Source organism: Leptosomus discolor, chromosome 17 (assembly GCF_034619465.1).
Source record: "Leptosomus discolor isolate bLepDis1 chromosome 17, bLepDis1.hap2, whole genome shotgun sequence".
Taxonomy (NCBI): Eukaryota; Metazoa; Chordata; class Aves; order Leptosomiformes; family Leptosomidae; genus Leptosomus; species Leptosomus discolor.
This window is the reverse complement of record NC_141407.1, coordinates 14,641,121-14,667,930: the sequence shown is the minus strand read 5'-3', so window position 1 is coordinate 14,667,930 and position 26,810 is coordinate 14,641,121. Positions and strand designations below refer to the sequence as shown.

At 44.4% G+C, this 26,810-nt stretch overlaps 2 protein-coding genes across 2 annotated transcripts; one reads left to right on the top strand and one right to left on the bottom strand.

Annotated features, from left to right (window-relative positions):
- The first annotated feature begins 539 nt into the window (after window positions 1-539).
- HRH3 (histamine receptor H3) lies at window positions 540-3,033 on the top strand. The gene is made up of 3 exons (XM_086474902.1): window positions 540-765; window positions 1,068-1,234; window positions 2,149-3,033. Exons 1-3 carry the CDS (start codon window positions 540-542, stop codon window positions 3,031-3,033), a joined length of 1,278 nt encoding a protein of 425 aa, XP_086331028.1.
- A 12,015-nt stretch (window positions 3,034-15,048) lies between these two features.
- MTG2 (mitochondrial ribosome associated GTPase 2) lies at window positions 15,049-24,668 on the bottom strand. The gene is made up of 6 exons (XM_009949980.2): window positions 24,495-24,668; window positions 22,642-22,789; window positions 21,864-21,979; window positions 20,998-21,216; window positions 19,383-19,521; window positions 15,049-18,978 (listed from the first exon to the last, which is right to left on the bottom strand). The coding sequence occupies exons 1-6, from the start codon at window positions 24,666-24,668 to the stop codon at window positions 18,584-18,586; spliced, it is 1,191 nt and encodes a 396-aa protein (XP_009948282.2). The 3' UTR covers window positions 15,049-18,583.
- Window positions 24,669-26,810: the final 2,142 nt, after the last annotated feature.

The window sequence follows — 26,810 nt, the reverse complement described above, 5'->3', positions numbered from 1 at the left end:
GGGGAATGCAAGGATGGTCTGGGGGAATTCAAGGATGCTCCTGGGTTGAGAAGGGAAGGGGGAATGTGGGGATGCTCAGGGGAGGGTCAGGGATGCTCGGGAGAGCTTTCAGGGGTGCTCTGGAGGGACACAGAGATCCTCGGGGGAATTTGGGGTTGCTCTGGGGACACACAGAGGTGCTCGGGGGAGGTTGGAGGATGCTCTGGAAGGACGCAGAGGTGCTCGGGGGGATTCGGGGTTGCCCTGGAAGGACACAGAGGTGCTCGGGGGAGGTTGAAGGATGCTCTGGAAGGACGCAGACGTGCTCGGGGGGATTCGGGGTTGCTCGGGGGAGGTTCGAGGATGCTCTGGAGGGACACAGAGGTGCTCAGGGGGGTTCGGGGTTGCTCCGGGGGGACGCAGAGACGCCGAGGGCTGGAGTGCCGGTCCCACCGGCCGCAGGGCAGCGCGGGGCTGCGGCCCCCGGAGGGGCGGGCCGGGGCGGGCCGGGGAGGGGCGGCAGCCCCGCGGCTGCGGCGCAGCGCGGAGCGGTGCGAGCGATGGAGAGCGGCGGAGCGCTGAACGGCTCCGCTGCCGCCGCCGCCGCCGCCGCCGGGCGGTTCGCAACCGCCGGTACGGCGGCGCTGGGCGCTCTGATGGCCCTGCTGATCGCCGTCACGGTGGCCGGCAACGCGCTGGTGATGCTGGCCTTCGTGGCGGACTCCAGCCTGCGCACCCAGAACAACTTCTTCCTCCTCAACCTGGCCATCTCGGATTTTCTAGTAGGTAAAGTGCCGCTCCCCGCGGGGCTCCGCGTCCCGCACCAACTCGGCGGCGGGGAGCGGCGCCCGGGCTGCCCCCTGCTGGGCTGCTCTGGGGTCCGTGTCCCCCCCCCCCCCCCCCGCCCCAGCACCCCCGGGGTCCCCCTCCGGCGGTGCCCCCCGCCACCCTCCGGCAGCCCCCGGGGCCGCTCCGTCCGGCCGCGGGCGGGTGCGGGGCTCTCGGGCGGTGGGGGCAGGAGCCGGCCCGGGGGGCAGCCGCCGGGCAGCCCCCCGCACCCCGATGGAAAGGGACCCGTCCGGTTGCAGGTGCCTTCTGTATTCCCTTGTACGTGCCCTACGTGCTGACGGGGAGATGGATCTTCGGGAGAAGCCTCTGCAAACTCTGGCTGGTAGTTGATTACCTGCTCTGCACCTCTTCGGTCTTCAACATCGTGCTGATCAGCTATGACAGGTTCCTCTCGGTGACAAGAGCGGTGAGTCCTGTCATGGCAGCTGAGAGGGGAATAACTCTCCTCCTGCTTTATTGTCCAGATTCTCTGCAGTAATTCAAAGCTCTTTGAATCCTCCAGAAATGATGAATCTTTCAGCCTAGTGATGGAAACAAATAATTATCCACAAATACATAATTCAGCCGTGGTTTCAGATTAATATTTCTGGCACAATTGAATCATTTCAGGTTCAGACCCCATTGTGCAGGTGTTCTCTTCCCAGATGACAGGACAGTAGTGTACAAGTGAGCCAGCGAGGTAAGCAGACCTGTTACTAACTGGCAGGGGCTTATTATCTCCAGGACAAACAAGTGGATTGCAGTTGGACTCCCAGCTTCGCCCTGGCTACCAAGGCAGTAGCTTGGAGAACCGAGTTCAGCAGGGCACTGCCCTGAGGTCTCTGGGTACATGGTGAGACAAAAATGCTCAGCCTTTCGCAGGAGGTAAAGAGCAATTCGCAGGCAGATCGGATCGATTGCTGTTTGCTTGTTCCCTGACTCCAAACACAACATGGATTAGCTACAACGCCCAGAGAGCGCTAGAGCTAGATGCCTGCCGAGCCCAGGAGTTTGATGCATGCCTCTCCCCGGGAGGTACAGAGAGTAGCTGGGGCCAACTCCGGCTGGGGGCAGGAGGGGGGGGAGCAGGCTGCTGGGCTCTAACCAGGTCACGACATTTCCACTAAATGAATGCTACGTCCAGTTTTGGAGCTGCAAGATGAGGGTTCTGTCTTCCCTGCAGGACTGTGATTTATCTAGCACTTGCTCCTGTTGCCTATGGCATATGAATTTGTCAGACTGCTGGGCTATTGCCTAGCAACTTTGCCGGGAACGCTAACAGTTGTGAAGAACCTCAACCAGTTGGGGTGTGTGACCACACTTGAGGTTTGCTCATTGCAGGTTGCCTACAGAGCCCAGCAAGGCAACACCAAGCAAGCGGTGCTGAAGATGGTGATGGTGTGGGTACTGGCCTTCCTGCTTTATGGACCGGCCATTATCAGCTGGGAGTACGTATCAGGCCGGAGCATCATACCCACTGGGCAATGCTACGCTGAATTTTTCTACAACTGGTATTTTCTCATGACCGCCTCTACGCTGGAGTTTTTCACCCCTTTCATCAGTGTAATGTTTTTCAACCTGAGCATTTACCTGAACATACAGAAGCGTACCAAAATGCGCCTGGATATTTTCCACGAAGTGCACAACCAGTCCTTCACTGAAGAGATGGAAATGAGCCCAGAAGCAAAGCTTTCTTTGAAATGCTGTAAGTGGGAGCAGAAGGAGCCAGCTGAAACCCTCGATCTCTCTAAGAGCAAAGCTCAAGCAGCAGCTTCCACTGCCAGCCTGGGTGCCAAGGACCTGCTGCCAGCAAGCTGCGAGAGCTCCGAGAAACCCAAATGTTGCAACAAAAAAACCTGTAAAAATTCAGCATCCACTCTGTCCTTGGAGAAACGGGTGAAGGTAGTGTCCCAGAGCATGACTCAACACTTTAGGCTCTCTAGAGACAAGAAAGTGGCTAAATCACTGGCAATCATCGTGGGCATTTTTGGGATTTGCTGGGCACCATACACTCTCCTGATGATCATCCGTGCCGGCTGCCACGGCCACTGCATCTCTGACTACTGGTACGAGGCTTCCTTTTGGCTGCTGTGGATCAACTCGGCCGTCAACCCTGTCCTGTACCCTCTCTGCCACTACAGCTTCAGAAGAGCTTTTATCAAACTCCTCTGTCCCAAGAAGCTAAAGGTTCAACCCCATGATCCCCTTCAGAACTGCTGGAAGTGAAGGGTGGGGACGAGAGCAGCCTTTTTTTAATACACTCGTGTCATGGGAAAGTACTGTAGCTTGCTTCCTTGGGAGAACGTGGGAGCACTGGTCTGGGGCATGTGAGGAAGGCAGCAGTGAGACCACTATTCATTTATTCTAGTCCATCAACAACGAAATCATGCAGAATAGAAGGGTAAGGGGTTTTTGGCATTAACCACAGGCAGTGAAATCTGTGTCCGCCACTTGCAGGTGCCACAAAAGAGCTCTGCTGCCACCTAGTCAGCCAGAGCAGCACCAGCACTGGGCTAAAATAAAAAACTAACTATTAAAAATAAATATCCAAGCTAAAAGTACTGGACTAAACTACAGTTTACCTGTTTGCAGACCTGATTTTTCCTGTAAATGGGAGCGGTTTTCCCTTACACTTGAGATATGACCCATATGTGATGATACAGACAGAAAAGAACGAACCTCAGAAGGAAAACACCTCGTTTATCATCATTGCTACAGTGATAATCTAGGTCCCTGGTGCATGTGGTGCAATAGATGCCCCTTCCACTCCCCAAGAAGGGACAAATCTCTCCCCGAAGGAGTTTACAGCCAGACTCGGAGGCTCTGAGCATCCTGAAGGACCCTGTTGGCCTTCCCTGATCCCGGCTTCAAAACTGATCCGATTTCCTTCGCGTCCAGCCACACACCGACCAGCGCTCCCCTCTGCCCCGCGCTGTGCAGCAGGAGCAATCCCAGTCCCTGGCCCTGGGGGAGCCCTGGCAGACCCGAAGAAAAGGGCCGCTCTGCCTCCGCGAGAGGGGCCAGCAGGGTATCAGCTTCTCCACAGTCTTCCTCATGATGACCCAAAGACATTTGAAAAGCTCTTCTGCAGGATCTTAAAAATACTCTTTTGGCAACGTGTTAGAGAATGACGAGCGCTGAGGGAAGTTAATCTCGTGTTCCTTTTTTTAAGTTAGTTTCAGACCTCTTAATTTTAGCAAGTTCCAGAACTCTCGCATGCTTCCTTTCAAAATACGTCATTTGAATGGAGACCTGGAGCTGATCCAGGCAACATAAACATCAGGTTTTGGGGGTTTTTTTGTTTGTGGTTTTTTTGTTTGTTTGTTTTCGTTTTGGTTTGGTTTTGGTTTGGTTTTTGTTTTTAACTAATCCCACAGATAGAGCACCAGATTCAGGAGACCAGGGCTCTAACCTCAGTCTTAACATAAAATCTTGGGCATTTTATCTCTGCTTCCCATCTCGTGCTTTATCACACTTGCCTGTTTATTCTGTACCTCTTTGGGAACAGAGGCAGTATGACCATAAAGCAAAAGACTACAACTGCCCGTCTCTGTTGGCACTGTGATGTAGTTACACAAATGCATAATTAGTTGCCATGGCAAACGCTCATATCTAACAGTATTGTACGGGGAAGCTCAAGATCATAAGCCTGAAACTACATTTACAAATAGAAACCCAAATACTGTAAATTAGTATGATGTTATGATGTTGTGACTGGCAGTTTCACTTCGCTGTTGTAAGCAAACTGCTTTTTGGCTGCTGCTAGGACTAACAGAAAATGCTGTCCAAACCTATTCCAGTGGTATTTGTCGAGTCGATCAGTATTGTCATCTGAAGTCACGTTTTAAATGACGTCTTGTTTTGTGTATATGATATTTCAGTGTTGTGCCATGCTCAGTCAGACCATTATATATGGGTTAATATATATCCTTTGAAGTAAGTGTGCTAAGAATTGACAGTATGTACTGTTGAGCCTGCTTGTACCTTTCCTTGTGTCTGCTACCTTCTGAAAACCCCAATAAAGTATTTTTATATGAAGCTTGCCAAATATTTTACGGTAAATAAGGTGTTGCTGGAAATTATAAAATCCAACCGAAAGCAAAACATCCATGGATTTGCTTGAGGAGACAGTTAAAGTCTATACATTTCACAGAAAAAATAGCTCCTGAAACAGCCGAGTTTCTCTTACCTCTGATTAGAAGATCCCTGACCTGACAGCACACCAAGGGTGTGTGGAGCGCACGTCACTCAATTCTTTCCAACTTTGGTTCATTTCCAGAGCATGCTACACACAACTTCCATCTGAAAAGGTGATGTTAACACTAACTCTTCCTGTGACTTACGAAATCCACTGGCCTGCCTAAAAATGACAAAGCCATAATGTGAACAAGGTACCAGTTTCCAGCTGCGGTTCTCTTCATTCGTTTGTAAAGAGAGGTGGGACTGCTGGATCGTTCGGGCTGATAAAGAGGGAAGCTACCGGCTGTGTTACACCCTAAGAAAAGGGTGGGGAAGTTGTTGTGTCTTTTTATTTTTAACCTGGGATTAAATAGTGGTTACCTACTTCATGTTCTCATCCACCAGCAAAAGGGTTTGTTTTACTCTTTGAAGACTATCCTGCATGACCTTCACTGGGTGACTGGAAGGTCTTTGAAATACAGCAGAGGCCAAGTAACTGCTAAAATGACACTAACTTGGTTGCAAAAGGGAAATCGGCCCCGTTTCATGTGATCATTCGGAGCCAGCTTTCTCCGGGGAGATTTTATCAGCTTCTGAAGTCATGCCCACACTTGCTCCTGTACCACTTCTGCCCCTCCGTGACACAAAAGTCTGTTTCTTGTACCTGTAGAGTACACATCCCTCGGGTATCCTGATCTCTGCTCAGTCCTCAGCAGGCTTGTCCACAAATGTTGACTGCACGGCATCTACTGCCCCCAAAATGAGCGTGATGCTACAGGTAACCACTGAAAAGTCAAACCAAACCTGACTACGATTACAGCATAACGCAACGTGCTGCGTTCCTTCCACTCTCCCTTTTTTTGGGGGGTGTGGGGGGTGTGTTTTCACAGAAATATCCCAAAACATAACTGAAAGCCCAGGAATCCTATTAGCACAGACATCACTTCTAAGAGAGGAAACTTAACAGAATAGATAGTTCAGCTAAGCAAACTCGCACAGCTTTCTGCGGTTAACAGCTGACTCTCTGACAAACTAGACCTGAGAATACCTTCCATACCACAGCTTTGTTACTTCTGCCTAAACAAATGAACAAAGAATTTATCAGTCTCTCCTGTACGAGACATTCGCCTGAGCAGGGACTGGTAACTGGGCTGTCTAGTAGAATAAAACACGGAGGTGACAGTGGGGGGTGGGTTGGTTTGTCTTATTTCCTCCGCGTACCAATACATGTCAAAAATGTCAAAACACTATTATGCAAGAAGACCAGAGCTAAGCAACAGGGTTTATTTTAGCAGGGTTTCCCCCCCCCCCGTTTCTATAAAGTTCCTTTTCTTAGAGCTTGAATTGATTGAATCAAATTTTAAAACAAAACAACAAAACCCAAACCAAACCACATCAACACTCCCAGCTCCAGAACTGCTTTTCCTGCACATGATGAGCTGAACGATCAGCCATTTAAAAAGGGAGTTGCAACTGTTTAAATCCTGACCTTTTTTTCCGGATAGTCTGAGCCCCCGATCTCAAATTCTTTGTTTATGTTTAAGTATTTCTGTACTGAAGGCAAACAGCAGGTTTGCCCCTACATCCATCGGTAGTAACTGTGTTCAAAAGTGATAAGACCAGCTTTAAATTTCAAGGTGACTGTGCAAGCTCGTGGGCTAGGAATTCCTTCCTTTCATGTGTTCACACAGCCAAAGAGCTAAAGCTGTAAGCAAAACAGACAGTTTTAAGAGGCTCAAAATTCGTAATACCCACAAGGAGCTGGCGGAGACTGGTTTTGCTTTCAGTGATCCCTAAGACCACGATGTACCTGCACTGAAGTGCACATGCCATCTGTACAAGCACCACATCTTAAAAGAGTCCCACTAGTGACACCAGTAGATTTCTATACAATTTAAAGTCCTAATGGTATTTTTCTCTGAGCTTTCAGAACGTGCTTTTGGTCTTAAAGTCCTTTCCCAACGAGTGAAGAAATGGACGCATTTCACCATGAGCCTTTTGCACAGTATTTTTATGGTCTCTGACCTCCATATGGGCAGAATTATCTAAACTTGGCTGAAAGTAATTTTATTCATTGGTGGATTTTGCAGGGAAGATACTTGCATTCCTTCCTGAAACAAGGCTCTTGCCTTGCCAGATAAAAAAGAAAAATAGCTGGACTTGAGGTCACACCTGAGCCTGGTTTTCATACTGAAAATGTTACGAGCCGGTTTGAAGTTTCACAGTAGCTGATGACTAATTCAAATATGCTTGAAAGAGTATTTGAATTCTGCTGCTTTTTAGCATTCAGAACAGAAACATGCATTTGGAAGAGGCGGGGACTAGTGAGCTTCTAGGCACAATCAAATACAAACTGTGAAAACGCATTACTGTTAGACAAGGCAGGGCTTCTTGTCAACGAGGCTAGCAAAACACCTATGTATGCTTTTTGCTACCACACCTGATAACGAAAAAAAAAAAATCCCTGCCCATTCCTGTTGTCTAGGCACAAACCGAGCAGGCAGGACCCGTTTTCAAAAACCGTGAAAGAAAACCTGCTGTAAGGATGAATATGCATCAACTATTTGTGGAAGCACATAGGCTTCCACACAGAAAAGACACCCAGCTGAGAAGTCTCCAATTTACACCCAGAGTGTTAGTAAACAACGTGCATTGAGCTGTAAATCCGGAGCTTTTTAAAGAAGTGGGGAAGTGACTTCCCATGAGACCTGTGTGGGGGTAACACCAGTGCCCTTCCCTTCACACCAACCTACACTCCATTAACTCCAGGACGCAGAGGCCACCACCTCAAGGTCTGTTGCCCTTTCGTAGAGCAGCATCTGCATATCAATAACCTATCAAAGACCATTTTTCAGCACAGCTATTTCTTTTTTGGCTCTGTAATGCTTCCTCCCTAATCACCAATAATGAGAGATCTCTTTACACAGAGAGGGGAACTTTGCTCCCACAGCCTCTCCTCAGCGCCCTTCCTCCATTACCGCTCCTTGTTTGTTCTCTCCAACCTGCAGTTACACAAATTGCTCCATTGTTCCAGAGCCATCACTGACGCTTCATTAGCTCAAGTAGGAGGCTAGAGAAGAAGAGAGAACACAAGAAGGAGCTTTTGTTGAAAAACACCTGTCTGGGATAATTAATGAGATTTGCCAAGAGGGATGGGCTTTGAAATCAGGAAGATGTGATTATATTTTGATTGAAAGAATGTCCATGGTTTTCCTTCCATGTTTGTAAATGAACAATCATTTTCACAGCAGAACTAGGACGGAAAGACAGTAGGCTAGTATCCTTGCTAGAAAGGCGTTTAACAACATGATTTCTGTGAGGAAGGATTAATTTTTCATAACCCCAGCTCTCACGCAGTGACACCAGCACGACTTGGCTGTATAGACCTGGTCTTAAGAGAGACCTTCTCCACTCCACAGAACTCATCTTGCAAATAGATGGGACACAATGAGGGTTATCATCATCTTTACTTCTGGTGTGGGAATTGCAGACAAGGATAAAACCACTTTGCTAGCTGCCCTGGATGAGTGCCACAAAAGGGAAAAGCTCTCTTGATTTCTGACACCTCCAAGCAAGCTTGGCATGCAAGATTTCACAGATGTCCTGCTGGGTAGTAGGGAACTCGCAACACTTCTGTGTTCCCTTAACCTTGACTTACATATCCTCCTTACCACTGCACAAGATACTTTGCTGCCAAGGTAGTTGTATTTGCAGGATTAAGGAATTACAGGGTTTAGAAAAGCAACTAGGAATTCTGCAGGGTGAAAGGTATCATCTGTAACCTGGTACCATCATTTCCTTGAGACATAAAACTGTCATTGGCATTCACGTCCACAAACCCACTGCTACCTGGGAGAGGAAGACTCGAACACACCTCAAAGGCAAGAAAAACCAGGTCTGTCCCTAAACCTCTTGTGAGCTCAGCAATGCTGACGACTCATTAAATCAGCACCATTTTTATTGCCATAGTCCAGGATGCATCACCCTTACTTATTACTAGGAATTTACAAGCTCCACATCTTTACTCCATATTTTACAAGCTGCTTGCACAGTCTGGGTACGAAAGGGAACTAATACTGAATCCAATTACCAAAAGTTAGAGGTAAAGCTACGCATGCACGTTTGTTGGGGAAGAACAAGACTATTATTTTTCCATTTGTAAAATTCTACAACCAGAAACAATTCTTTAGATGACTCGGGTGCAGCAAGCAGGAATTTTTGTGTGTATAAAGGCTTTTCTTATACATCAAATACCTGCCAATAATTCCTGCCATAGCATACAATGATTATATATGGCAAGGAAAGGGTATGGGGGTCGGTGGTTGTGGTGCATGTGTGTATGAACACAAGTATCCCTCCTGTGCATGTAAACGCACAATTCACGACAAAAACAGGCCAACTGTGCCCACAACTCAGGCGTCTGTTCTTTTAAGCACCCCAAAAAAAAAAAAAAGCGCATCTGTGATGCAATGCTGACTTTTGAATGATTTTTAACACAATATCCTAGGATTTAGCACCACAATTAACACCGAAGGAAAACTGATTGCAAAGCAGTTAATCTCCTTCAAGACACCTCTGAGCATTCACAAACAACAAGCTCTCCGCCAGAAGGGCAATGACAGGTCTGGTAAATTTTTTAGCCGTTAAGTAACGGCTGACACACAGCTTTAGTCATTAGAAGCTGTTTATCGATCAACAAACAGTAATGGGAGTTACATATATAATTCCTTGAACACGAGGTTGCACGTACACCCTGCAGCGCTTATGAATTGATGACGGATTGACAAAGCAGAGCAATTACCCTCCATTATGAAAATAATTTACACTCTAAGAAGCACAAATTTAATAGACCATTACAGCTAAAGCACTGTTTACTATCTCTGATTCAACTTGCATTCAAAATACACAGGGATAAAATAATATATATACTTGCATGAAGCCTGTTAAATGCCTTGAGAACTAGGAATTAAGCTGTTATTCAAGAGCTTTCATGAATGTAACAGGTAAGAAGATCCTTTGTTGCTGCCATTAATACTTTTAATTGAAGTGAAGGTCTCAAAGTACTTTACAGAACTATATAGAAGAAGAACGCTGACATAGAGCTAATCCTAGCGTGAGGGAGACACTGAAGTCAGACATGCACGGATGACTGTCAGTGCAAGTATACAGCAACGCGGTAAAGTAAAACCTCAGCAGAGGACCAAAGTGCCCAACATATCCTTTCTGAAGTCCTCACTGGAAGAGCTCACGCAGACTGAAGTATGCAGAACAGTTCAATCATGTCAGAAAGACAGAGCTGAAATCCCTTAGAAATTCCCCCTCAGAAGTCCCACGTGCTCCCGACCTCCGCTACACAGTGACCATCTCAAAAATGGTTTCTGAGAACAAGGGGTTTATACTAATTCCCAGTGAAAAAAACAGAAACACAACCTTCCTTCCTTCCTCTTGAGAGGTTGCCCCAGCTGAAGTACTGAACAGAAGACTAAGAACTGGGAAATCAACGATTTCGGGTCATTAGGATTAACTCATCGTAGTATGTTTTCACCTCAGCAATTAAATCACTGGGTGCCATCACTATGCACCACTTTACTGAAGTGCTTTTCGATCACAACGTGTAAATAGAAACATTTCTAATCAGTATTAACGACTCACAACTGTGGCATAACAAGTGATCAAGTCAGCAGGTAATACACAGAACTGCCTCCTCCGCACCAAAGTAACACAAAACACAAACTTCAGCTCGCCCAAACGCAATCTCTGAAGAGCTGTTTCTGTGCTGACAGGATCCACCAAACTGCCTCAGAAAAACAGACATGTTCACCGTCAAAGACAAGAACGTGGATAAAATATTTTCTGAGAAAATCTGAACTTCTTTCTTTATTCAATTACATTTGTGACCCTCTGCAATTATTTTCTCCATTAACAGATAAGCACTCAGGCTTTACTAGCATGAGAGTGGGAATATAGCTATTTTTAGCTTCAATATTCACTAAAAGCAAATTTCCAACTGCACACTCATTCCTCAAGTGACTTGGTTAGTTAAATGTATTACGGGTTTTGTTCCAGACTAAATACATTAGGAAATTAACTTCTGCAGCACTAACTTAATTTAGTCTTCACATACAATTCTACAACTGTTCTGTGTTCATCAGCTTCATAAGGCACTTCAATACATTTAATAAGCATTAAAAAAAAAATCATTATCTTTAGAACATTTAATTAGTGATACTTTACATTAATTAGTAGCACCAGTTAATAAACTACGGGATTCACATGGCAATTTGTCACCCATCTACAAATCAAGTTTTATTTACTGTGAAAAAAATCCTGAATGCCTTAAAAAAAAAAAAACCCACCCAAATAAGGAGATAACGGTGTTGGCTCACAGAAAGCTCCTAAATGCCAAAGGGACTGCAGTACCACGAAGAGGGTAAAACTGACACGGGAGGATTTTGCGGTGGGCAGGCGTGAAGCAGCGGCTGAACTGGGCATCTCTCCGGCGAGTCGCGTCCTTCTGGGGCTCTGCACACAGGTCAGTGAAGCTACAGAAGCGAACGGGACACACAGGGTCACCTGTAAGTCACGCTGGTACAAGGCACCTTGAAAAAAAAAAAAAAGGTAGTGTTACAGGACTAGCACTACACTGATTTTTTTTTCCAAATTCCAGGTCTTCTGCCTTGCCACAGGATTTCTATGTCACTGTGCAAGTCACTGGGGTCCAAATCCAGACAGATATTTACATTAGAAAATTCTAAAATTCAGTGGGAGCCAGCCTGGCTAGATTTGGACCTCAGCCTCCTGTGATTTAACCATCTTCCACTGGTAGAAGCTGAACCACTCTCAAACAGAAAGCACTGTAATATTAAAAAAAAAATATGATGTGACATATCTGAAATTTTCATCCCTCAAAGCAATTTTCTAATAAATTACATTAATGAAGCTAGAAAATGTCAGTTGATACAGAAACCGAAGTGAGTTAGCTCAGCAAATAAAGTACATGTTTTACACGTATAGTTCCAGGGGCCATAAGGCCCTTGCGCAGCCAGCATGGGACTTAACCCACCACGCCGGTGGGCGAGCTTCGAACCCACAACTTCTGGCACTGAACTCGCTGAATGTCACCAGGTTTGGTTTTTCTAGACAGAGCTCACCGTCCCAGTAATTGCCAATTTGAGCTACTGTTTAAAACTTCCATTACATGTCTGGTGTGGGGGTGGAGAAGTGAAGGAAATGAACATTTTCTAAAGTAATGCAGCAAAAAAAATATGCTGATTTAATACAGTGACCTTTTACCAGGTTATTTTTTAAATGTGATAAATGTGTGTCCTGTCTGGACAAAGCTGCCCAAACTCATCTTCCTGATTTGAAACAGAGGACAACAACAGGAAATGAATAGCCACAAACCAGTATGATTTCATGAATAAGATAATCAAAATACGGATACTTCATCCATAGTATCACAGATGTCTTCTTGACAACCACTGTTTTAGCAATTACACTGCCTCATACAAATATTTTTCTTCACAAGCATTTTCCACTTTTAGTGGAAGATTAATCTATCTAGATTTAGAGAGTGAATAGCTAACTTCTGTCAACGGCTGATTAGCGTGTGGACAAAGGATGCGCTGGGCGGGGATATTCACATGTCTTTGGAAAACGGCGACATTCCAATCTCACTGGTAATGAAGCACCGAGGAACCAAATGTCAAGATTCAAATGAGAAATCTCTAAACCTATGACCAAGCTTTTCCATATGCTAAAACTGATCCCAAGGCATAGATATTTTCTAAAATATTGACTCTCACCTGCGCATTAACTGAGTATCGATCTCCCCAGTTACAAAAAGGCACCCACTGAGGAGCCGAATAAAAGATAATTTGTTCCACAGTTATGTTTCTGGTCCTGCTTTTCAGTCAGTGCTAGTAAGTCTGGATTTAAGTGCATTTTAAAAGATGATTTAATCTGTCTGAAACATTTTCAGCATATGTGAACAAGCACACGACTCTTCATGTTTTGTGGCTTATTCTACCCAATAATCACGGTAGAAAATAACAGCATTTGAGTGTGCTGCAACGCTACATTCAGGTTAAAATAAACAAGAAACCAACCTGGGCCTGGGTCACCACTCCATTATGCCAGAGTGTCTCAAATTAAAATTAATGGAATGTTACCACAATAAAATGGATTGTAGCAAAGTAACCAGCCATAGCCATTGCCCTTACTGAAACCAAGCATGTGGGCAGGAGCTAGTTATTAAATCATAATTACATGGTTTGGTAGTACGGCTTCACTCATCATTCAGGAAATACATATGTAACACACCAATACGTCCACCTTGGTGACATAACAGAATAGCAACAAGCAAAGGACAGAGCCCAACCAAGGAATACACACTCCCTGGAGTCAAAGCTGTCCTTCATATAAACAAGGGCAGAGAAAAAGCTAAAACACCTTATGGGTAAGAAATGAGACGCTGTTATGGCCTCCTCAGACCATTCTATTTCAATCAGGAAAGAGGAGATGAAAAATTACTCTCCGTGGGAAAATGAAGGCCAAACACAATCTCAATATTAAAAGGAGGTTGATAAAAATCTCTGCGCCTTTGTCCTACCAGCTACGTTTCACGGCTCAGAAAAATGGGCCCATACCACATCACAGATTTCAGAACTGCACAGAGAAAAATCGAGAGCGCAGCCTGAAGGTAGCTTTGTTCTATTATCAAGAGCTGCAAACCAATCCCTTATCATTATTGGCAGCACACAGATATAACCTCCCCTCTGAATATTAGTCACTTCTGCCTTTCCTGACTCTGCAGTGCAGGCAAATTAACCCCTATTTAACAAGACAGAGCAAGTTGTTAAAGGGGAACAGCACTGGAACCTGCAGCACGGAGAAGAAACAGAAGACAACAAAGCTGTTCTTTAAAGGCCAGGCACACATCACTATTGGGGTGAAGTTAAGCAATAGCAGCAGGAAGTTTTCATTTATATCAAAGCCATTTTCACAACAGTGATAAACTTTTGTTATTAAAAGCAGGCCAAAACTAAAATCCAACTGTCACAGGAACGACAGGGCTGTGGACCTGTTGAAGAGATGCTGAGCTCCGAACTTACCTCTTCTCTCTACACACACCGCACAATGTACGCCCTCTCCCAAAAAGCGCCATCCCTCGTAACTTGTACGCAGGTCAACAATCTCCAGGTCACAGGCTATGGTGCCCCCAAAAATAAGAGTTCCCAAAGTAAAGGTAATCTTGCCACTAGTAAAAATCCGTTTTTACACAACAATGATATTCATAGAAAGATCAGGCCAAAACATATATTGTCTTCCAGTTTCCATTGCAGAGTTCACAGTTCAAACACCACATTAAGCGTTCCAGCAGCCCATCTGCTCCCTAGCTACGTTCCACCTGCCGTTCAATTAATAACTCATTAAGTTGCGCACCTGCAACACACCTACTAACCTCTGGTCCCTGCATTAACCTTGCATGACAAGTGTCGGCCAGTGAGCCCAGTCAGCAATACCCTGTGGAAGACGAGACAGTGAAGAAGTTGAGACCGGTGTTCTGCATCAGCAGCTCGTACGAACGTGTGCAAACCACAGCAAGGTCCTGCTCTACTGGCAGTAGCGCCTCCAGTTCACAGCCTTTCCTGTAATTCTGTAATTTGAATCAATATTTAAAAACAACGGGTTATAAGTTTTTGAACACGCTCAAGTCAGAGTACCGATTCACTTACCACAAATTTACTTACAAATAAAAATCACTATGAAAAGGCTTAACAAATACACGTGCAACAGCGAAAGAAACTTGCCTTGCAATGGAAAAAGAAACCAAGCGAGACCTGACACTGCTGGCAGCCTTCCCTTCACTTCTCACTGCACTCGAGCTACCGGTGACCGACCGTGGCTCTAACGTCACCACTCCAAGCACACCTACTATCCCAGTGAGCACAGGCGGACGTCACACAGCATCTGGTGTCCCGTCCCGCGTCCCCCGCCCTGTGCTGACTCCCCCACCTCCGGGAGCAGGGGTGGCAGCAGAGCAGAAACACTCAGTACAAGTTCAGCAAGGGTCTCTGTTTTATTGCTGTCAGCAAAATTCATTGCAAACACATCCTGATTCACCTTAAAAAAATATTATGTAATACAAAAAAGCACTTCACAAAACCACAGAAGTACCACACTTAAACACACCAGTTCAATGCTTTAGTTCGTGTACTGCACAAGTCCTCACTACCCGCATGTTTAAAAAGCATCGTCCTTTTTAATGCTTAACAGTAACAGCTCATTTTCTTTTTCTGTTCAGTTGATATCACCTACGTTTTCCAAGAAGCTACAAAGCAGGAGAGGATTGCAAATAAATATAAAAGCCACACAATTAGTGCTAAAATACTCTTTTAAAAATGTATTAAAAAGATGGGTACTAGAACTGTAAAGTGCTAAACACAATTATGGCTCAAGCTTCTCTAGGAAATATAAACCAGACTGGACTTTAATTCACATTAAAATAAGGCTTATTGTCAGAATGAGAAAGAAAATCCCCCATCTCTTTCCTCTTGTCAGCTTGAAAATCAAGAACAACATCAAAGGTTTTAGCAGAGGAAGGCAAAAGCTAGCTAAGGAAAGTCACGCCAAAGCCACCAAAACCCCTCCAAAACCTAGATCAAAACAAGCCCTCCCACCCCAACCCTGGCCAAAACAGAAAAAAGAAGTGAGAAGAAGTCCTACAACACGTCGTCCTTCTCTGAAACACTCATCATTCTCTCAACCTGATTATCTTTTTCTTCTCTTTTCCCAGATGTTAAATGAGTTTCTTCTGGAAATACCGTATTTTCAGCAGAACCCGAGGTTACTCCTCGGTTCTGTACCTCATCATGAGACCAAGAGGCAAGAGATCGTCACGCCGGGACTGAAGGAGCACAACAGAGAAAGGGGACCCACGCTACGAACCGTGCTGAGCAGCGCACTGCCATGCCTCTCCTTCAGCAGTAACACCGGGACCTCTAGCATGAGGTTACTTCATTTGGTATTGACTTGCATTGACCACAGTAAGTTCAAGCTCCTACAATTCATTGTTCAAACACCAAAGCTGGAGCTATTTAGCACTTTTCATCGACAGATGAGGCAGTATGTGCTCCTAGGAAGCCTCTTTCAACCCCATAAGCATGTGGTTGGGAACCTGGTACATCTCAGAAGAGGTGGCTGAAATGTTAAGAACAAAGAAAGCAATTGTTTGATCAATAGGACATTCTGTTAAGCTATCCAGCAACCTGCTGTGCTTCTCGCTCATCAATACACAAAATACTCTCCACTCTAAGAACTGAGGTTGCATGAGCACTAGGAAGTAAGGGTGAAAGCTCCTCTGAGCACAAAGGCTTTCCAAGCAGCCCCCTCATTCTCAAAGACTGCCAAATAGAGAACACAGAGAGAGTGCAAAGTATCTGTGGTACCAAATGTTCCCCAAAGAAGCTCCACCAGCTTCTTCTGGCGATCTTCTGGTTTTACTAAATGCGGCTGAAAACCACGTAGCAACAGAAGGAAAAACAACAGTGAAGCCTAAAAACACTGGACAAAACCAAACTGAAGGACAGAACTGACTATTAACTTCCACCCAATTCAGTCTGGTAAATCCCAGCGATGAAACAAAACATGAGAAAGACTTTAGGATTTAATACTCATTTTTTCCTGATCATTTTCCCGTATCACTGCTTGTAACAGACAGGTTACTTCCCACACCTGATCACAGATAGAAATACTCAGAATGTGAATTTAGGAGAGGTAATCACCTGGTTTGCCTGTATTTTTATTTAATAATTCAGGCTTTTGAGTCGACCTTGCACTTTTCCAGAATAAAAACCTACTGCTCTTAAGAAAACGGCATGCACCTTCTTTCTTAGAAAAGCAAAGTTAGTTCTAATTCCTAGCAATAATCACAGAGCTGATCCCAACACTGATAGAGAAGGAGGGTGAGAGTTGGGTTTTAATGTACAGCTTGAACAAGACTGCCCCTTGCCAGCCGCAGGCAGTCAGGGAAGGTAGTCAGTAACCTGGGAAAGCCAGTCTTTTAAGGATGCACCATTCAGAGGCATTGGAGTATCAGAGATCAAATCAAACAAAATGTGCAAAGTACCAGAAACAGAGAGAACGATCACCTCTGCTGCAGTTTACAGAAAGAAGTAGAGGCTATATTTTATTTTTCAAACCCACCGAGTAATTCCCACTACTGCTGACAGAGTCGAAAACAGCCAATTCTTGTTTAATCATAATGAACTCCTTGTTTGTAAGCCAACAAAGACAAATGACAGGTGTGTGTTTTATAAGTTTTAAGGATGGTTTGGTGTCTTAACTATTGCATTTCCTGAAAAAACAAAGCCAAGTTTACAAACATTGCATCACTATGATGGCGCTAAAGGCTTTACTTTGTACTTCACTGATGGACCAAGTATGTGCAAGGTCTATAATTCCAGACTGCTGGTTTGGAAGGCAGTTAATCTGCTTTAAAAATCAAGAAACGTGAGTAAAGGCTCAAAACCAATTGTTTGTCTTGACCACTTAAGCATTTGTGTCTCAGCATTCCACAAGTCTGTCAGGGTCCCTTATGGAAAAGGTTAATAACATGCTTTGATACATTTTGATTTTTCACTATCAAGATAATAGTCTTTTACACAGACTATAACCAGAGTATACAGAAGCAGCTGCTCTTTCAGCGCGAGGAGAGGGCAAACACCCACTGTTCTAAATGAAGATTTATGAATCCCTAGAGAACAAAACTTAAGAACACTATCCACAAAATTACAGTTATAAAAAAAGGTGGGGGCAAAGAACTGTGGTTTTCTTTTATTTGGAATATTTAAGTCTAGGATTTCTCAGAACATTGCTTGAGATTCCTCAAGGGAACTAGAGAAGAACTCAGAAGTGTTCCCTGCCTAGTTTATACAGGTACTTAGCTGCTGCCAGCATTTAAAGACAGTTAATTATTTATACTAACGAGGAAATAACTTCAATCATTAATTGCAGCTGTTTCATGCTCCACCTCCCTAAAAATACTGAGCAGCAGTGCCTCCACTGAGAAAAAAAAAAACAACAGAACAGGAAAAAAGTTTAAAACAGGATGACTGAAACTGGTTATGGTATAAAACCAGATAAACACGGGACCCACCTTATTTTTATTTTAGAATTTTTGGTTAGTGAAAATTAAGAAGCCACTTCACTCTGATTCAGAAAGCAAGCCAGCATCTCCTGGAGATCCTAAATTTCAGTCATTTCTACCAGATAGTTAATTATGGAATGAAGAGAATGCCATCTAATGCCAACCAAGATCCAGGTTTCCATTTCAACAGCCATCATGATTACAATTTTCAGATTTTGTTGTATAACACCTGAGACACCTCAAAGGTGAGCAAACAATAAGAATCTTTCCAATGCAGCAGTGCAGAACAAATCCACAGGCTGTGCCCCTTGCATTTACAAAACCAAAAATGACCAGCCCATAAAAAAACCAAAAACCACACAGATGCAATCTAATCAAATCATGATTTTTTTTAAAAAAAGTTTTTTTTTCTTCTCTTTCCAGTACAGTTCAGAGTAGTTCTGGTGCCTACCACTTGACAGGGCTCTGCCCTTGTGATTGTTCTGTCTTCACATAAGCATCGTACAGTTCTCTCAGATGCAACAACAGCTCCTCTAGGTTGTCTCCCGTCAACGCCGACAGCGCAATGACCCGGTCATCTGTCTGCTCTGTAAGGAGGGGCAGGTTGATCCTGGCCTGAGCAAGGTCAATCTTATTCCCGATGACAACACAAGGCCTCTCAGACAACCCTTTTTTGTATTGTTCCAGTTCGTACTTTAAATCCTGCAGCTGAATCCACGGCTGAGGCACAGAGAGATCCACCACGTACAGGAGAAAGCGGCAGCGTTCAATATGCCTTAGGAAGGCCATCCCAAGGCCCCTGTTCTGATGAGCACCTTTAATCAGGCCAGGAATGTCAGCAACTACAATGAGAGAAATTCCACAGTGAACCTAACATAGCAAACAAACAAAAAAAAACCCAAACAACAACAAACCCAGTCTTTTACTGGCCAGTGCAAGTACTTTTAGAATTACACCTCAATGCACCAACATTAAAGCACAACTCATGTTAAGTCTGGCTGCTATTATCTTTTAAATTCCCTAAATTTAGATTATTCCAGCAGAGGCAGAATAAGGATTGCTAGTTCAATATTAAGGGCACATGTAAGTGAAAGTAAAATGAGCTTTCAGTACTGTTTTGCTTGAAGTTCTTTAGAACTAGCAAGAATTCTACAGAACTGGTAAACTTACTTCTGCAGCATGTCAAAGAACAACCCAGGTGACAGAAGCTGCTATCAAGGTACACACAACGTACTCCAGTTCTTACCTGCCACTTGTTCGTAATCTTCATAGTGGACAATGCCAACATGGGGATTTAGGGTTGTGAATGGGTAGGCGGCCACTGCTGGCTTTGCACGGGAGATTGCTCTCAAAAGCGATGACTTGCCAGCGTTGGGAAAGCCCACCTGGAATAAAACACTCATTAAAGCCACAGTTCTAGGTTAACACTGATAAAAAAAACCTGTAAGCTTTTACAGGTGGGGCAAGGTTCTTACAGCACGAAAACAACAACATTGATTTTGTATGCTTAGTTCTGAAAAGCATCCTGGTTTCCCTTTTTTGTTTCTCCTAAACCCTGTTTAAATTATTTATATGTGTATTTGCTCATAAACATATATAAATCAAATGTAGAAGGGTCCCCTTTATTGTTTGTGCCATCTTAAGTATTTACTTTATCAGAGCCAAAGGGTATATACCATAATATCTCTTTTACCCTGAAATAATGTCACACCTTGCCCTGCACTTCCCACTTTATCTGTGTTCTCTAACTCTGATTTATTATTTTCCAGAAGAATTCAGAACTGGTTTTGCCCCTGATTCACTAACATAGTTTAGCCTATAAGTAACCGGAATGCCTACAAGTTTGGGATTTTCATAGTCTCAACAGCAAAGAACTAAATTGAAATTTGGCCTTCTGGGGAGAAAACAAGGAATTTAAACAAACCTATCCCCGAAACGAAGTTACTCTGGGATATCCTATAGTTGACATACAATGGCTACAGTCAATAACCCCTAGGTGAAAGCAGATCAAATCCTAAATTCTCCTATTTGCTGATGACAGACACTCTGAATTCTTCTCAGAGGAAGTACAGAACAGATTCATCTCAGATTTCCAAAGTAGTGTTGAAAATCTGGGAAGTGGACCAGAGTGTTCAGCTGGTCAGAGAATTAAGTGTATCGATCCACCAATGCCAAAACTCTTTTCTCAGCCTCTAAATAAATTTGCAAAACTCTGCTACACCAGAGTTATTCTGCAGTTGTTGAACTACAGCAAGATCTCTCTGCAGCAAAGCATAACTTTAACAGCTTTACCAGCTGGTGTTAAAACATTTCCATAATTAAAAATGAAAACAGCTTAAGCCCTAAATTGACTTCGCATTCATGTCTAAATAGTATTTTCATTTCAGAGGATGCTAAGCTTGGAACTAAGTCAAATGGTTAATATCTGTAAAAAAAGAAATATAGGGATGAAATAGAAGATTATTTGAACTTTATCAATTTTCTTTTTTTTTTTTTAAACCAAGAAAACAGGAACTAATTTAGAACTCTCCATACTGTACTGTTCAACTGCAGAACTGGCAGATAAAGCCTCCTGTACATCACCAGTGAGTCTGTTAATCACTGATGAATCCTGCATATTGCTTTTCTATGTATAGGGTTGATTTTAGCCGAAGTAGGATGACATCAAGCAGCAAGAGAGTGACAGCTCTGCAAATCACTCTGGACACCCTTCTACCAAAGAACAGCAAGAAAGTATCGAGCTGCAGCCCTAGACAAGCAAGCCAAAAGGCTAACGAAAACGTTATCAAACATTATTTCTTCAGCCAGTCAAGTGTCATCCTACAACAATAAGGAAGCTGAAGAGCCACAGTGACACTCACCAATCCGGCATGAGCTGTTGTCTTCAGTTCCAAATGCAGGACCCTTTCCTGACCTGGCTCTCCTGGAGTAAATAATGTTGGAGCTCGGTTTTCATTGGAAAGAAAAAAGCGATTACCTTTCCCTCCAGCTCCTCCATAAGCTGCAACATACTCTTCACCATGTTGAGTGAGGTCAGCCACAACTCTCCCATCCTCCTTAACCAATGTACCTACAGGGACCTTAAAGTGAAGAGAGATGCAAGCGTTACACTGAAGCTCAAGGCCTGCAGCAGAGCTGTCTTCAGCAGATCCTGGACCAGCTGATTTCAGATTTGTTGAAAATCATTCCTCCACATTCTCAAGCTGGGGAATCCAAAAAGAGCAAGTGTACTTCATGAGACTCACTTGCCGGACCCAAATAGCACCGTCAGACATTTACACTTCATTAAAACATTAACAGTTCTATAACCCTCTTTCTCTCCTTTTATCCAAAGAGCCTGCTCTCAGCAGTTGAGCTAAGAAACACACTGTAGGTGTGCACCAAAACAGGCATGTTGAAGAAAAGAAAAAGGTATGAAAAAAGTCCGCTCCTATTTAAGCAGCTCTGTGTTGTGATTGCTCTAGGCATACGACCCCTAGAAGTAAAGCAAATCAGAACCGCGTTTGTTCTGGCCAGATGGACCTTCCAAAGAACTCTGTAAGTTCTTATAAACAATTTAAAGCAGCTCGATCTGCCTGTGTGCCAACCAGCTCTGTCTGAGCAGAGACAGAACACAAGGCTCCCTGAAAAAACACACACGAGATTTTCTCACAATAAGGTCATCCAGCTTGAAAGTCAGCAGTGAGGACAAAGCTAACACACTAGCATGCACCCCTCATTTACTGACCTTAACATACATGTATGCACCATCAGCGCCGTAACAGTTTTTGCTTCCTCCTCTCTCTCCATGAAAACCCTGATAGAAGGGGAGGACTGAAGAAAGGGACTTCATTTGCTGGTCAGCTGTAAAGCAAAATCCATGTACTTTAAACACATTGTTTTAATAGAAGAGGCACAGAAGAGCCACTTCTCGACTGTTCTTTCCCTTTTTGAATGTTGCATGAATGCATGCCCTGCTTACTGTCTCAACAATAACGTATCAGGGAAGACTAATATTAACATAAGTATCATGAAGTTTTACTGCCTTTACTTACCTGCTTAGGTTTATTAACCACGCACTTTATTAACTGGTCATTCCAAAATCAACTGTTACAAAACAGTCTGGAAAATTCATTTATTAGATTAGCAGGTTTTGCAGCAGGGTGGTAGCAGAAACATCTTCATCCATCTCAACATCTGATCAGATCCCAGCCTTATCATAACACAGTCAGGTCCTGGCCTGACTGAAATGTCTGCAAAGTACCTTCATTTTCAAAACCCTTCCTAAGGCTGTCAGCGCCATTTATGTCCCTGTTACCACAGCTTAGGACAAAGCTTAGAAAGCAAAGACATCTTATACAGAAATAATCATAGAAACATTTTTGACAGTTAAATTTACTGGCTTACTAGCTCCCACCATACAAACAGCGTGTTGTTGGGCTGTTTTTCTCGGGGGGGGGGGGGGGGGGTGGTGGTGTTAAGCAATAAGAAAACATGAAGAAAACCCGGATTTAGTGAGTTTTTACCTTTCAAAATGACATGACCGCCATCACCTCCATTTCCACCATCAGGACCTCCAAATATTTTTCTGGGTTCACTATAAAAAGAATGACCTCCTCCTCCTCCTTGCCCTCCAACCACACGCACCTTCCGGTAATCCACGAAATAGCGTGTCTGTAACAAGGATGGATTTTGCACCCTTTAAGTACAGCTTATTAGAGTCACCTTCCAAGAAGTCGATTGTTCTGCAAAAGTTAGTAATTTGCAGTTTTTAGTCATGATGAGTTCCATTCAACAGTAAACAAAAAAAAAAAATCAGAACTCTGCTGCCATTCACAGATCAACTAAATCCAGCACATGAAGTATAGTTACAAAGAAAAACAGATCTCCTTTTTCAAGTATTTTTATGAGCCCCCTTAAAAGCACATGCCTGAGGCTACGTTGATATAACCTGATGCAGCAGCTAGCTCAGACATCACAAGTACAAAATTCACCTTAAGGGAGCTAATAACAGGAAAAGTTTCCTCCCAATATAGATATAATGCTGACAGGTAGCTCAAGAGAGCTACGACACTATAAGCCAAAATCACTCAGTAACTGTGTCCCCACTCATGAGAACAAAAATTAAAAAAAAAAAAATACACATAGACTTTTTACTTCTTTGAATTGAACTGAAATTTTCAAAAAGGGCATAGTGCAGGTGTGGGCGGGTTATCCTCATACCTGTTCACTACCTTCTATAACAGGGGATGAAATTAATGCAAACTTCAATCTAACAATTCACAAAAGTATTAAAGACAAAGAAAAGAAAGTAATTCTAAATGGAGTAAGCAGAGGAAATCCTAATATATGTCACAACCAGTCACGCAGGGGCTTAAAAAAAATAGTGTAAAGAGAATTCCAGATCTTGGCTCTATTTGTGACATTAACTTAGTATTTGACGTCTGTCAAACCATGCTGCACTATGTTTCAGCTTTTCTGTCAGCAAAACAGGCTGGATGATGTTTACCTATTTCCAGGAAGTGGGCTGAAACCCCCAAGGGAAAATATTAGAGAGACACCTTCATAGAGGCAGGTGAAATTGTTCATGTATCAGAATGAAAAGAGATGGCCTTGATTGTGGTAACATTCAAATTCTGTCAATTACTAAGGGACTTCATAATGAGAATGAAGATTAATTTTAATCATTTTAATTAAACAGTCTAAACAGCATGTGAGGGAGAAAAAGTCTTATTAGTATTATGATACCAAGATAAGCAACTCACACCCCCCCCCCCCCCAACTCTTAATAATTAAAGTTATACTACGACCACCGATTTCTTAAAAAGCCTTTTAGAAAAGTATTTGGCACCACCACACGGCGAGACAGGAAACTATTGCTTTAAATAGGAATTGATTTATTGATCACTAGAAAACAAAGACTTTCCATAGACGCGTAATTAGAAGAAGAATTGGATGAAAAAGTTCTAGGACCCTGCAGTTCCTCTGACATAAAATGCTGTCTGTTTGGCAGATGACTACTATGCAAGACTAAGAGAAACAAAACAGTATTTTAGCTTTAAAGCTACGTGAGGCTCTTGCTTTCTCGCCCTACGAGTGCTTTCAGCCCAAGAGGTGCCGGGGCTAAAGGTGCACTTACCGCTGCTACAACCCCTCTGAACACCGACCGTGTCACACGGCAGATGTATTTCCTCGCTACTCACGAAGTGTATCAGGTTTTAGGAAAATATTTCCTCGCATCAGAAGCAAATACTTGACCGCTGCGAGGAGACAACAGCGAGGAGCAGGTAAGCCCTCTTTTCTGACGCTTGCCTGGGCGATGCCCGCCCGGCGAGGGAACTGCACCGCACACCAACAGCTGATTTCCTTCAGGACTTACCAGCTTCCTTTCCGAAATGACTCTTTTTTGCCTCAGCCTCCTGTTCTTCGAGCACCTCGCGCAGGTTGTGGAGAAGTTCAGCTGCCCCGCCGGCAGCAGCACCGGGCTCAGGACGAGGAGGGGCGGCCTCCGCGGCGGCCTGCCGCCCAGCACGGCCCACCACCGCGGCACCATGGCTCCGGCAGCCCCCGGTGCAACCCGGCCCCTCACGGCAGCAACATGGCGCCGGCCGCCGCCGGGACAGCCCGACCGGGGCGCAGCCGCAGCCCGCGCCACCCCCCCAACCCCGCCGCGCGCACGCGCACTGCGCCGCTGTGGAGAAAGCGCGGGAAGGGGTGACCCGCCGCCCCGGGCGGTCTCTCTCCTGCCTCCCCTCAGCCCGCGGCGCCCCCTCACGCACCGGCACCCGCCCGCCGCGCCTCGCCGCGCTGAGCGGCGAGTCTGGGCACCGGGCCGCGCACAAAGGGTTACGTTAGTCCGTGAAGGCCCGGTGCTGCACATCCCGGGGCCGAGCGGTGCGTGCAGGCGACGGCAGGCCCGGTGTTGGGGTCCCTTCCCCTCAGGGGCGCGCCGAGCGTCCCGCCCGCTCGGCTCCCAACGGCGTTGGAAGCCGCTGTGCCCGCAGCGGGCGCGGCGAGGGCCGCGGCAGCTTCACCGAAGCAGCTCCACCGAGGCGTGTGGCGGTGCTGCCCGGGGGCCCGGCTGAGCGAGCCGGGGGGCGACAGGGCTGCCTCGGCCCCGCCGGGGGTGCTGCTGCGCCGCCAGCCAGCGTGCGGCCCGTCCGCTGCCCGCGCCGGGAGGAGAGCGAGTGACCGCGCACCCCCACCCCGCCCGCACGGAGCGCTCGGCCTTTGCACATCAAATCATCTCTGGGACGAGCTTCTGTCGCGTATCGTTCTCTAGGAAAGGTACCGGAGAAGGAGGGGGTGAGGTGCAACGCAAAAGAATCCCTTTAGCTGTTGTTTCCATTCAAAAGCCTGTGTCGTAAGAAAAGTGCCACCAACTTCATTTTCAGATCATATTTAACCTAAACAATTCTCAAGCATTCTGTATTACAAAACAGAAAATGATACAATTAATGGAAGAAGTCAAAATGCTGGCATCACTTTGTTTCCACATTAATACATAAAAATGGACAACACATTAAATAAACATTTTGTAATTAACAATTAGAAATATTAACACCAAAAATCATGTATAAATTAGGAAATAAATGTACAAACTATTTCCAAAGTGCTCTTTCAAATACATTATATACACAACATTCAAGAATTTCTTAATGTAAGACATTTCAGATTGGTGTAATGTTGCTGTTTCATTTTAAGTGTTGCTCGTATTCTCTCAAAAGTATTTCAGCACTTTCAAAAACCACATAAAAGGTATATTTCCGAGCTGGCAAAGAGCAATATTGCATTCTTCTGGCTACTGTATTATTAATATATTGGACAGAAACCAATCTTACTTCTTTTCTGTTCCTTGCTGTTTGAGAGTACTTATTTGCATGAAAACACCAGCAGGAAAGATGAGAGAAATGAGGACTACCTAAAAAAATGTCTTCTATTTTACCAGTAGTCAAAATTATTAAGGTAGCAAGGGCAGTGCTTGGACAACATTTAATAGTAAACTCTTTAGCTGTCCAGTTAAAGACTTTCCTCTACAGGAGAGGAAAAAAAAAAAAAAAAAAGTAATGCATTGAGAGATCTTCTATTTTCCTTCCGGTCTTGATTTTTCAAAATAAAAAGCGCTAGAACTCAAAATCTCATAAATACACCAGTTCAGACAAAGAAAAGGAGAAAATCCTACAGAGGGTGTATTTACTCTATACTGTAAATTTGCAGTTAATCTCCTATTAAAAAATGCTCATGGAGTACAGTCATCCCAGCCTTTTGCCCCACAGAAGTTTGGACGTGGTGTTTTGTTCAGCACTTTCTAAGTGCTTTTTCCCAACACTTTATAAGAACATATAAACCTGAACAGAAGTGACATACATTGTTCATACTGGCTTTTACATACCACTAGTTTTTATTTCTAAATCCTCCCTCTATAGGTGTTCCCTCACTGCTTGACCCCAGTAATAGTCCCTCTCTCCATATGCATAATGTCGTTTCACAATTAAAGCTGAATTTAGTCGCTTATCTGCAATAAAGACGGATTTTTTTTTCTTTCACTTCTGAACTATTTCTGTCGAGCTACGAAAGAAAAAGAAAAGTGACGATAAGCTGTAAGAACCGTCGACCAAAAGCTTTGACAGTGTTTATGGCTGTAATGCTTGCTGGAAAATCCGAGCAAGGGCAATGGAAGGATGGAAATAAAGAA